General features: G+C 44.1%; 1 protein-coding gene across 1 annotated transcript in view; it reads left to right on the top strand.

Moving 5' to 3' along the window:
• The first annotated feature begins 259 nt into the window (after positions 1 to 259).
• Positions 260 to 13,735, top strand: part of ASZ1 (ankyrin repeat, SAM and basic leucine zipper domain containing 1) — an 89,700-nt gene continuing 76,224 nt past the window's right edge. Inside the window, exons 1-2 of the mRNA XM_067563968.1 lie at positions 260 to 949; positions 5,433 to 5,532. Coding sequence (XP_067420069.1) covers positions 848 to 949; positions 5,433 to 5,532 — 202 coding nt within the window. The 5' untranslated portion in view covers positions 260 to 847. The remainder of the gene's footprint in view (positions 950 to 5,432; positions 5,533 to 13,735) is intronic.

Here is a 13,735-nt window from a genome sequence, read left to right as displayed (position 1 = left end):
AAATAGTGGCTTTCCCTGTGTAAGGACTGTGGGATTGGATTCCTAATTTGTTTTGAAAATAGATTTATTTGTGAATTAAGTGATGGTTAAAGGAAATCATCAGCATAATAGTGACACTTTCTATGCCACTGCACTGTTAGTTCGAAGTTTTCCATCCAGGCTGAAGCTTGACCCTTGTTCTAAGAGCAGGTGAAATCGCCAGACCACGGAGTTGCTGCCTCTTTCCTCCGTGTGGTCCCATGTCCTGTAAGCAGCTGCCATCAGGGACGGGTCCGGTGTGTGTCACGTCTGGGGCAGAGGCACGAGCAGAAAACACCAGCTCATGCTGAATGTTGTTCAAGGGCCCAGCTGGGGCTGCTCGCCCTCTCGTTGGGGCCTGCTGCTGGCAGCTGCAGACGCGGATTTATCCTGCCTTAAAACAAACTCAAAGGCCCGGCTGTGAAGTGACTGACTCACAAACCGCAAACTTCCAGCCCCGCCTGCGGGCTGCCCGCTCCCACTGGCCCGCCTGCTGGCTAGGCCCTTCGCCTCGCCCCACTGCTCTGCCTGCGGGGGTGTCCCTCCGTCCTCCGAACCCCTGCCCCGCTGCGGGGACGAGGTGGACAACGTCCCACCCCAGACCAGCGGGGACGAGGCCCGGCCTCGCGCGGAACACAGACACGTGACCCGTAACGGTGTCCTCCCACGTGCCAGGGTTTCCCGCTTTCGCGGCGCCGGCGGGCGCCTGGGAGCGGAAACGAGGCTGGGCTGCGGTCACTGTGCCGGCCGGTGGGAGGCTGGGGGCTCCGCGTGCGCGTCTCGTGAGGCGGGTGTGCGGGAGCGGCCGGCCGCCGCCGCCGCTGCTATCATGCTGGGGGGTTCCCGCTCGCTGGCGGTGGCCGGGGGAGGCGAGAGCAGCGACAGCGAAGACGACCGCTGGGTCATCGGCTCCGCGCAGGATGCGCCGCAGGTGGGGGTGGCCGCGGGGGCCGAGCCCCGCCTCGCGGGCTCCTGTCGCTCTGCCTAGGGGCTGGGGCCGGGATATCGTGGCTGTGCTGACGGGGGCCGGCCCTCGGGCCCAGGTGGCGGGGCGGGAACGCTTCCCGGCCCGCCCCGCGTGCTCGCGCGGTTGGGCTCCCCGGGAGCGGTTCTGCGTTGAGGATTATTTGTCTGGCTGGTTTAGTAGCTTCGGAAGTGCCGCGCGCTGTATGACCGGGCCTTAAACACCGTCTCGGTCTAATACTGAATCCACGCGACGGGTTGCTGCTGAATTTTTGAGCATGGGAAGTTTTTAAGATAATCCCCCTCACCCCCCCAAAAAAAGTCAGGTTTCCGTTTTAGACGATTCGGTGTTGAGAAAAAAAAACTTCTAGTTTCTTAGCTCTAATTTTGCTTTTTATTTAAATAAAGTGTAACTAGTTCATGTAGCAAAACAATTTTAGGAGCAGCCGTGACAAAGCACTGAACTGACAAGCTTGTGTCCCTGGATGGTGGGCAAGAAAAATTCCAGCCGGCTGTCCTCGATTCCATCAGCTCTGCTTGGGACTGAATGTTAATAGTTTTGGGGTGGTGGCTGCTCCTAGCTAATTGATATAAGGATATTTTTAAGACTCCTGTGCTTTGCAAGATTCAGACTTACTTTTCAGAGTAGATTTGAACTTTGGCCTTGTGCCATTAACTTTGGTGGGGCATCTGATTAAGTACTTTTAATGGGCGTGGAGGTAAGCACCTGAGTAAATGATACCCTGAATTGGGACCATTTTCAGTATTCAGTCAATATTTTGAACAAACAAAATTGCTAATCTCTGTGGGATATTTGAAGTATCTGATAAGAGTTTTTGTTGATTAGACTTTTCAGTATGAGTGACCAGTTTAATGGGTTGCTTTTTTGTTCCCTTACTCCTATAGCTGAGAGAGGTGGAGTGAGCCATTGATTAAACATTGTGAATGCATGTCATGCAGTAAGCTTTCTCATGGTCACTGGCTCCTTGAACACTTCTCATGCTGTTATGTAAGTAACAAGCTTCAACACTAGGGGGTTGAACATGCCATCATACAGACCAACTCTGAAGCTTTTTTTGTTGGACCCCTCCACTCCATCCCTCCTGCTCTATTAACAGTATCAGGTTTAACACACCCTTTGCCACCTTATTCCACAAGTGCCTGTGTGCTTTCTTCTGTACCATTCCTTATGCACGGAACACCTTTTCTGAACAAACTCGCAGAGCCACTACTTTCTCAGCAATGAAGTCCTTTCTGAAGAGTCTCTGAGGATCTTTGTGATACCAACTGAAAATTTGATGACTAATAATAGCAAGATTGAGGAACAATGGAAAATATTGCTGATATTTAATTCACATCAGGGTGGATAAAAATCTATGTTTTTTGAAAAAAAATTAACAGATTTTTAAAAGTTTGTTGTTTAAATTATAAGGTTTTTTATTGTTTAAAAAGGAACCTGTTTAAATTGAAGTCTGATTTTAATACAAAATATAAAGACTAACCTTATTTCTTAAAACATTTGAATGAAAAATAAATATACTAAATCTGTGGGCCTCTTATCAAAAACTTTGAGTTAAAGGCTGCTTTGCAGTGTAAAGAAAGAATTGGGAAAAAATCTAACTCTTGAGGTCAAGCTTGATAAGTATGGTGTGGTAGGTTATGTACTGAATTAAGGGCTTTTTTTTAATAATACATTTTTATGACATTTTGTTTAGTTAAATTGTAGTTACCATCCTAATGCAGCTTGACAGAAATCAGAAAAAGTTAATTATCTAGTAAATAAGCAATATTTTCTAACCTACTAAAGTGTATAATAAGAATCTGAAAATATTAAGTTCTATTTAGTTGTAAATCAACATATTTTAATAGTTATAGTAAGAAGGCACTTTTTCTTTAGAAAATAACTTCAGTACTAATGGAAAACTTGATTAAAATCGCTGATTTAAATCGAGGCTTTCCACTTCATGATTTAAATCATCAGGTCACCCTCATTTACATAGAAAAAATCTTTATATGGTAGAATTAAGGATGTGGCTGAACAAATGCCTTATGCTCTTAATGAGGTAAGGTGGGTGATGTAATTTTTGTATTGAATCAACTTCTGTGCTATAATAATGTAAGAGTGTATGTTTCTAAACTCAAATGTTGGGATTGAGAATATAGTGTAGGAATAGGGAGCTGATTATGCCTCTGTATATGGTGGGACCACTACTGGAATATTGGGACTGCATTCTAGTAAGGATATCGAATATTGGAGTGGTTTCAGAAAAGTGTTTAAAGATTTTATACCTGGAAACATGAGGGACTTAAGAAACGCGATCCATTTATTTGATTGAAGTGAAAGTTAATAGGGTGCTTGTCAATGTATAAATACTGACAAGGAAGAAGAGCACTAATAGAAGAAGGTTCTTTAGGCTACCAGACAGACTTGGCTAGAATTTGAATCTGGAAATTAGATCAATCTTTTGACTAGTAGGGTAGCTATTCATTGAAAAGTTTAATAAGGATGTGCTAGCTTCTTCATCCTCTGAAATCTTTAAATTGAGATTGGATGTCCTTCTGAAGATATGCTCTAGTTTACCAAAGTTTATTGAGCTTATTGCAGGTATTTCTGCCTGAATTATGCATAGGCTTGGCAGCATTTGATTTTATTTTTTTAACAATTTGATGGATAAGATCAGTGTTAATTTTTTAAGTATTTTTCTATTTTTATCTATTTAAATTTTCACAGTTGTAGGGAATTATGGGCAGGTCAGGACAATAATTATTCAATGACAGTACATTTGAGATTCAAAAGGGTAGTTTTATCAACATGACATGTCAAAATCAAACTCCTAAGTTTTCAAGCAGTGTTTTTCTTTCTTTACATATATGTACATTTTGATTATTATTGATGGAAATATTTTTCACTGGTTTGTGTGCACAGTGAAATCAACATATACCAATAAATATCTAATCCTTCCAAGACTAATTATCAGGTCGGACAACGTTTCTAATTTTCTTATAAGGAATAACGAATGTTAAAAAACTGGGAAATGCAGAGTTTAGGTGAAGCATCCCACATGCTGTGAATGGAAACAAACAATCAGTCATGAAATAATCATGATTCTCGCCCATCCCGGCATTCTGCCAGCTCTTCCAGTAATAATTTGTGGTCAAAACGCTTGTTATATCTATGCAACAACATTGGCTTCTGGATTCTGTTGTGTATGTGGGTGTAACTGAGAGCATAATGTGAAGACTAGGCTTGAATGGGTGTGACCAAACCCATACTGGTGAGGCAAAGGTTAAGGAGTTGCTCTGGACGCTCCTCGCCCCTGCTGGGTATGCAGTGGAGGGAGGGCTCAAAAAGGAGCAGCTCAGCTCAGTCAGGGCTGAGCGGGAAGCAGTTGGATGCTACAGTTTCCTGCAGAGAAGCCTTTGAGGCTCCTAAAGGCTGGATCAGGCCTTATGGTCAAGCCACTGCAGGTCCTTCAGCCACAAGGGCTGTGGATGCTGAACTGCCACAGATGTGAACTCCAAGGGGGACCGCAAAATGGACCAGAGACATCAGCAGAATGTCTGAAGCCGAGGTAGGAAGTGGCCCATGGAGCAGGCTTAGGGACGCCTGTCGCGTAGGCTGTGCTGTGTGAATTATTGTTTCTTTGGCTCCTGGACTGGATCCAGGTGGAGCCGGGAGGGCTAGGGTTTGGTTACCCCCAGCCATTGACTCACCACTGAGTGACTCAGCTGCTGAATCCCGCCGATAGGATTAGATGGCCACTGACACTCGCTTTGGAGTGCCAGAGCAGCTGAATCCCACCGCTAGACTAAATTGGTCATTGACTCTTGCCACTGGGCGACACAGCTGCTGAATCCCGCTGTTAGGCAAGGCCAACACTACCTCTCGCTATTAGGCGCCAAAGCCACTGAATCCCACTGATAGGCAAGGTGGCCACTGACTCTTGCCATCGGGCAACACAGTGTAGAATATTGCCACTAAGCAGTACTGTTGGACTTGGACTCAAACCCCCCTTTAACAATGGGTAGCCTTGTTATAGGAATTTAATTACCAGTTCTGTTGTGTAAGCAAAAATAAATAATCTATTTCTCCAAGAGCTGTTTTGGTTAATAAAAAATCTCATTCTTAAATTATGTAAGCCAGTATGATGGAATGTGCTAGAGGAGCAGATCTATTGAGTAAAAAGTGCCATTTTTACAAGCACGTGTTTCAATGTAGAACTGTACTTTAATGATTTTCCTTTCTCTGCTGTAACTTTCTCTTACATTGTTCTTATCAGTAAGTTATAGCAGAACCTAAGCATCTCAAGATAGAGGAAAGAAAATGATTTGTCTTCTACTTCCCCACCCTACTGTGCCTTCAAAAGCATGTTGAAAGTTGAGTAGAAAAAATGGATCATAATGTTATTTATGAAATAACCTAGCTCTGATTTTGTTTTTTGTCTGTTAAGCAATTTAGTAAAATGTTACAGTTAGAAGACAAAGATGAAACGTTGAAGAAAGCTTTGACTTCTGGAGATATATCCAAAATTGAAGAACTTTTAAATTCAGGTGAGAAAAGAGGATTGTAAACTTAACTTACATTTTGCCAGATTCAGGAAATTTAATTAGAAGGCCTTTTAATTTCTCATTTCAATGGACTGTATTGCTAAGCCTTTTAAATGTCATCAAACATTAGTAATACAGTGTAGACTCAATATTTATTCAAAATGTAGTTATAGAATCACTGTCGTCTTATCAGTGGGTCATCATCCAGTAGTGCCACTAAGTCATTCGTTTGCTGGGAATAACATTGTATACCATAGCTCCAGTGTTCAGGGTTCTCGATTGATTGGTAAGATTCTTTCAGGTGGAATACACTAAGCATACGGTATAGTATCCTCTACCTCCTTACATTTTGTTCTCTTCATATTTTTTAAAAGGAGCATATTAGGTTTGCAAACAAAATATTGTAAATTTGTGGGGAGAGGGAGTTAAATTGAGGGTGAGAATTCAGTGGTTCTTGCTTTTCAGTTTTTTTATACCTATCATGGTTGGAAATTGCACACACTCACTTAGCAGCATGATTGTGCCTGGGGCCTGCCTCTTTGGCTATACTGCTGTCCTCACAACAGTAGTTTGAGATTACTAGGTTGTCTGATTCTAAGAGGTCTAAATCTTTAATTAACTTGTGTGGTGTTTTTCCGCTCTTACAAATGTTGTTGCTTAAAAAGACTAATTTGACTTTAAAATGGCTTCTACCCTTGGAAGACATTTCCAATAATCCGGTATTGGGGGATTGGATCCTTTACTGCAGTATCTAGGGCAGTTAGAATGGTCAGTCATGAGCTACACAGATAAATTGAACTGTCTAGTGATTAATCTTCAGAAAGTTGTACTTCCACAAAAAACTAGAGTATAGTAGCAAGGAGCTTCTCTTCTGAGAAAATTTGTTTAATTTCTGGAAAATTGTAGTTTGTTGGCAAACTCAGGGTTTTTTAAGATATTAAAACGAGTGGGGTATCTTGTTCTTCTGAAAATAAAAACTACCGATTTCTTGAGCGTTGTATGGAGTGCAGTTCTTTTAAGTAAAGCACTGTTACGGCACAATTGGTTGTTTTAAAAGGGTGAAGCAAATGTCCATCACTTTGAATGAAATGTTTGTGACCTAAAGGCTTTCTTTGTTCATAGGTGGAGCTGATTGTGAGTGGTGTTGCCTCAGGCTTTACATTATGAGATCCTGTTTTTGGTGGTTTATAATTTAGCCAAACTTTAACCATTCATTCTGAAATTTTCAATGTTGCTGTCTGCCACGGGCTGTATTATTTTTTAAAAATTTTTTAGCAAAAATAGGTTGGTTGTTTCCGAGAATGGGTTCCAATGGGGAGTGAGGAAGTAGTCTGGACAATATTACATTTGTTCATCAGTTTCTTTGAAGAGCTGTAGTGTAGGAGCAGGAACTCAATTTGGTGAGGAGTTGATTCTGGTGTCATAGAGATAACTTTGTTGTCCCTTTGAAAATCCACCCAGATTTGCTCAGTAGAACTTGTTAGTGGTATACTACCAAGGTGTAGCCTGAGGAAAGAAGTCAGGCAGTGACGGCTTTGAGCCAAATTCTGGGTTGCTCTGGTGGCCATTGCTGTCCCTCTCATAAATTAAAGCGTCCTCTGAGAAATTACATATAATCCAAATGTTAATTTTGCAGAAGCCATCTGGTAAAGTGATGGAGAATTAGCATGTATTCAGTAGAAGGAAATAATCCACCCAAATATTTTTGGATGTGGAGCTGTATCATAGAGATGAAGGGAACTCTGTGGCTATGACATTGTCATAGTGTAAGAGTAAAATTTTGCATTGGCAGGGGAAGTGAGTATATAAGGGAACAAGCATCTAATAGGTCTTTATCTTTTATGTAAATTTCATCTTTTCTTTTTGATGCAGTTAGACTCATAGACTTTAAGGTTAGAAGGGACCATTATGAATATCTAGTCTGACCTGCACAACGTAGGTCACAGTACCTCACCGACCCCTGTAATAGATCCCTAACCTATGACTGAGTTATTGAAATCCTCAAATCATGGTTTAAAGACTTCAAGGTACAAAGGATCCACCAGCAGTGACCCATCCCCCATGCTGCAGAGGAAGACACAAAACCCCAGGGCTGCTGCCAGTCTGCCCTGGGGAAAAATTCATTCCTGACCCCAAATATGGTGGTCAGCTAAACCTTGAGCATGTGAGCAAGACTCATCAATCAAAGATGAGTTAATTATCAAATTAGGCTGTCCCATCATACCATCCCTTCCATAAATTTACCAAGCTCAGTCTTGAAGCCAGTTACATTTTTTTGTCCCCACTGCTCCACTCGGAAGGCTGTTCCAGAACTTCACTTCTCTGATGGTTAGAAACTTTCATCTAATTTCAAGTCTAAACTTTCTGATGTCAAATTTATATCCATTTGTTCTTGTATCTACACTGGTGCTGAACTTAAATAATTCTTCTCCCTCTTGGTATTTATCCCTCTGATGTATTTATAGAGAGGAATCATCTCTGCTCAGCCTTCTTTTGGTTAGGCTAAACAAGCCAAGCTGCATAGATGCTACAGAGAAAGTTGCCTTAGAAATGCATGTAGATAGGGTGAATTAAATGTATAAATACAGTGAAAACACAAGTTAGGGTACTGAAAGATAGAATTCTTTCCTGTTTCTTTGGTCCCTCACAACAGTTCTCAGAGCTCCACCTGATTTCTTGGGTACTGCCACAAAAAAAAAAAAAGATAACATCTTTTGAGAACTTCTTCAAAATTAGGCATTTATTGCAATTTACTTCAAATCAGTTTCTTTCCATGAGACCATCGACCACAGACTTGAGTGGTCCTTTTATTTTCTATTTGCCTTCTTGCCCCCATTTTCTGTCATGTCCACAAAGATGGAAAAAATTGAGTGCTCTGCCAACTCCACAGTGGCCAACAAGGCCAACAGTTAATTCAACTGATAATACACACTCTTCTGTACTTCAACAGTACTTGCTGAATCCAGAAATTCTTGTTAGACTTGGGGTAGATCTTGGTGTTTCTTCTTTGCTGTTGAGAGAGAAATTACTTCAGAAATAGTAATTAACATCTGGTCATATTCAAGAGACATTGCACATTGACAGAGTATGCAGGGATACGATTGTTTTGAGCAGTGTTGCTCTCCCAGATAAATAGGTCATAAATCCCCCCGTGACATGCATCCTTGAATTCTTACAGGACAAATTGAGTCTGTGTGTGAACAGATTGTGGGCTAAAGTTTATTTTAGGAACGGGCCAAACAAATCTGTCTTCACATCCTCTTGATTTTCATAGGTGTCAAGTATCTTGAATCTGTTGGGGATAAGAGTCTCTATGTGGAACTTGACCTTTAGTTCTGCAAGCATTACCTCATTCACCTTTTGAATTTGAGATTTCATTTTTTGTCTACAAATATAGCTTGGCTGTTGTGAAATATTTGAACAATATGCTACTAGAGAAGCAGTGTACTTTATTGTTCATGAAGATAAGGTATTTTATGTCTAGTGTTGCCTCTGAAGGTGAATCACAGATCTTTATCTTTATATTGCTATAATCCAGCTAGTTAAAGATAAACTCTGGCACAATCTGGACAAAACAATCACTAAAATAATTGCATTAAAAGGACAAAGGAAAGACTTTAAAGATGTCGACAACTTTTACAACTTAAGTACAGATCCAAACAAGATGGATGAGAAATTGTGTACATATAACATAAAAAGTGGGATTTCTTTGTTTTCCATAAGAAGGTTCCCTAGAGTACACAGCAGTCTAGGGTGAGGGGCTGCTGAGGCCATGTGGGTTAGCGCCTACAGCATTTTCTAGGGAGTGACCCTTAAAGTTGTCCATGGTTTTCTTCAGGAAATGCTGCAGCAGCAGCAGCTGTGAGGTGCTATGGAGGGCCCACCTTTCCTGCTTTAGGAGTCAGTAATTCTAGACACTCAGCTCTAACTTGTGTGGTTAGAAGATCGACTTGTGGGTCGCTTTGTGGAGAATAACATGGTAAAAGTTTGCTAATAAGCAGGAGTTAAGTACATAAAGATTTAATAGCTATATTAAATCAGGGTTGGGGTATGTGAGAGGACTAGAGGAGAAGAGAAGGATATGGGTCTAAAAAGAAGTATTAAAAGGAGAAAACATTGCAGAAAATTCATAGGCTCAATATGCTGTGTGCTAATCATCCCTTCACTCTGCTTCTTGCACCCTGTCTCCATTCTTTTTTTACCCCATGTTTTGTTTGTTCAGCTTGTAAGACCTTTAGAGAAGGGATTATTTTGATTCTTTGTAAGCTACCTTGTGCACTTTTGAATGCTGTAAAAATTACAATCATCATCATTGGCTGTTAAAACATCCTTTTTATCATAGTGATAGCAAGATATAGGACAGATAAACCACACGACCCAGTTATATGACTATATAAAGCAGCAACATGGTCAGACCTGCACCACTCAGCAGAGACAGCATTTGTCTGGAGATTGTGGCATACTGTAGTTCCCATTAAAACTAAGATCGGCGTCTAAAGGGACTTAAATCACTGGAGATGGGAGAGGGACTTCATGTCATTTTCCACCAGGTATAATTAAAAAAATTAAAAGACTCTACCTTACTCATTTGTAGTTGTAATTCACTGCTAGTCACATCTCTGCAACACGTTTGGAAATTTCGTCTAGTGGTTAGAGCAGTGTGGTATTGCTGTTTTTCCTGCATTTCCTTTTTCTCAGTAGTGCCATCCCATCCTGTCTGGATGTTTCTCTTCCTTGTATCCCCGATTGTCCATTTCCTTATCACACTTTTGCCTTGCTACCTTTCTGTCTTACACAGAATGGAAGTTGAGCATCTCTTGGGTAAGTTTAATTGTGTAGCTCTAGCCACTGATTCATACTGGGAGTGAGGCAAGAGGGATAGAGGTAGAAAATTAGAAGGATTTAAAATGTATAAGTAAAGGCTGGTACTAATCTCCACAATACTTGTCCTACTTGCCTTGTAAGAATTGTGAGTCTGGCCTCAGACAGTGAACCCTTCTTGCTGGCCATTTTACAGTCCACTGTATATGCAGGTTTCACAGTGAAACTTTCCAAAATGGTAGGTAAACTAAAATATTTAGCTCATGGAGCCTCAGAATATAATGTTGTTAGAGGTGGGGTGTACAGTTGTTGCATTTACAGGCCCTATCAGGATACCATTATACTAGCAGAACAAAAATGTGAAGATGCAGTCCATGCTCTAAAGATCTTATTCCGATTTGAAACAAGATACGAGTGGAACAATGATATGGAAAGGAACGGGAAAGTGATAAGAGAGCTGGCCTATGTAACCAAGCAATGTGCACGGCTTGATTATTATTAAAAGAACTCAAAAGAATTGGAACAAATATAGCTGGCTATCCTAGGTACATACTCAGATGACATGCCCAAGCTGCCGTTGATGATGTCACAGCCACACTTGTTGTTTTTAGGCACTAACTCAAGCAGAACTAACGTGTATGTGTACTTGTACTGGGAATTACATCTCCCAGTTGCCATGTAGACATACCTTCTTGTAGCAAGGGGCTGTGGCCTTCCTTGGAGCCTGGGCCTGAGGAAGGGCCGCGATGCCTCTGCTGGACAGATCAGAACACCGCAGGCCACAGACCACAGGAGCAGAGGGCCAAGACAGGAAGGGAAAGTACAAAAGGCCAGCCTAGCAGCTCAATGAGGGGAAAGCTGCTGCCAGAGAAGGATGCTCCTTCCCAGAGGTTGCGGTCTGAGCCTGACCCAGGCCCCGCAGCTGTGCAGCGCAAGCTCTCCACTGACCAGAGCCTCAAGGGCCTGCCAAGGCTACCGGGCCCTGGCGACTGGGAAGGGCTACCGGAGACCTCTGGGAAGGGCTACTGGAGGGAACCCCCGAGGCCAGCTGTGACCTAGAAGAGCTGCCCATCACCTGGGACCCACTGGAGCTGCCTGAGCCCAGTGTGCTGGAGGACCCAGTGGGATCCTGTGACCTGGAGGAACTGCCATCTGTTGACGGCCCTGAGGAGTTCCTGGACCTGCTGCTGGCCAACAATGAGGGACTAGTGGGACTCCCTCTGGCCATCTACCCCAGAGCATCTGAGGAAGACCCCTGGATCCAGGTACCCAAGTTCACGATGGGAGGAAGTAGCCCAGGGGCAGCTGACTACAGTCTGGCTAAGCTTGCACTTATACCAGTGTTAGCGTGTTGCGACTGGAGCCCCTCTGACACAGTGGCAGAACCCCTTGACACTGATAGGGCCCTGGGCTTGGGACACAGTGAAGTCTGGTGGGCCTGCGTCCCCTTCCTCCCTTCTCTAGCCACCCTGGGAGTGCTTGTCTCCTCTGGGCCTGCAGCCGCAAAGGATACCAAGTGTTGTGTTCACAGACTCCTCGTCAGCCCCGCCCCGCCTGGGGACCGGGGGGCTGCAGACCCTTGCAACCCGCTAACTTTCCCCTTGGAGCAAGGTGCTGTGGCCTTCTTAGGAGCCTGGGCCCAAGGAAGGGCCACGACACCACTGCTGGGCGGATTCACCAGTCTACACGTGGTGGAGAATGCAGGCGACCTTCACCCCTTGACGAAAGTGGGGCTGCCCCCTAGGACAATGCACCAGGAACTCGAGTCCATGTTTGAAGGAGAAAATGGATTTTGACAAGTTTATGAAGTGGTGGACTGACCACCAACAGCAGCAGCAGGTGGCCCAGTTATAGCAACAGCTAATCTGCGAATGGGGGGCAGTAACTGGGTACCTTGCTGCCGGGCCCAGCCAGCCCGGACGAGACTCGTGGCTGACCCATGGTCCCAGCCCTGCTACCGCTTCATCTCATGAAGCTGGAGCCTGAGGATGATCCCGAGGCCTTCCTGACAACTTTTGAGTGCGTGGCTTCTCCCGTGGGTTGGGCCCCAGACCAATGGGCCACCCTCTTAGCCCTGTACCTAACAGGCAGCCTGGGGGATTCCAGTTGGGCCCTCGCGGACGACGAAACGCAGGACTATCAGGCCGTGAAGGCCACCATCCTGGATGCTTTGGACATTAGCCCCGAAACCTTCTGGCGCTGGTTCCGGTGGAAGGCATACCCCCTTGGGGCCCATCCTCGGGCCTTGGCCCAGGAGCTCAAAGATGCGTGTTGGCACTGGTTCCAGCCAGAACAACACTCCACAGCCGACCTGGCAGAACAAGTCACCTTGGAGCAGTTCTTGCACATCCTACCCACCCGGGTGAGGACATGGGTGATGATACACCACCCCACCACTTTGAACAGGGCGGTGAGGCTTATAGAGGACTTTTTGGCCACTGAGAATCCAGCCGCCCCCGTCCAGAGGGTTAGTCCCACTTGGCCCTGCTGGATCTAGGGGGCCAGGGGCTACGGACTCCTTGTCAGCCCCGTCCTACCCTAAAGACTCTTGCAACCAGCAAACTTTCCCCTTGGAGCAAGACGCTGTGGCCTTCCTCAGAGCCTGGGCCCAAGGAAGGGCTGCGACGCCTCGCTGGGCAGATTCGCCAATCTACACTTCTGCGTTGAGTGCTGCCAAGATCTAAACATATGTTTTTGTTAGTGTACAGTATCTTGAAACCATCCTCATTTTTCATTCCTGCTGCCCGTGTACCTCATCCTCTTTCCTTTCTGTCTTGTCTTGGAGCATGAAACAATTTGACTTCAAGATTACAAGATTCATTGTTCTTATCCTTCTAGTAGTGCACTTTGAGCATCTTCGTTCATCATAATCCAGATCTAATTCAGCATTCACATTAGATCCCCATCCCACTCATATTTCTCTACTTTTCCTAATGGGCTCCTGTGGAGTCTGTTGTAGCCTTCCGAACTGGCTCCACTTTCTTTGGCTGTTTTGGAATTCCTTACAGCAGTTGCCCAATATTTTTTCTTTTTCTGGGAGCCTCCACTCCAATCTGGAAATGGTCTTTTCCTCATGCAGCTGTTAGATACAGGTAGCTTTGTCCCAAAATAACTGCTAGGAGTTTTGCTCTTCTCTCTCCAGTCTGACTATCTTAATGGCAAATCAAAGCTTCCTTGCAGTGGCAGTACAGTAAGGATGAGGTGGCTTATTCAAAGTGGTATACGTTTCTGTACCCCGCTACAGGTCTGTCTTGTGCCCCAGAGGCAGTCCCTTGTTTGTGTGCCACCTGAACACTTCACTATTCCCAGAAAGGGAAGGACTCCCACACAAGAGGATGTGGCCTTCCTTGGCTAGACACTGAACTGATAACATCTCCCTTGCTTA

This window comes from Emydura macquarii, unplaced genomic scaffold (assembly GCF_026122565.2).
Source record: "Emydura macquarii macquarii isolate MOO-44397 ecotype Brisbane River unplaced genomic scaffold, CSIRO-AGI_Emac_v2 contig_2636, whole genome shotgun sequence".
NCBI classification, from domain to species: domain Eukaryota; kingdom Metazoa; phylum Chordata; order Testudines; family Chelidae; genus Emydura; species Emydura macquarii.
Note: the sequence above shows the minus strand (reverse complement) of the source record. Positions and strands in the feature narration are given on the sequence as shown.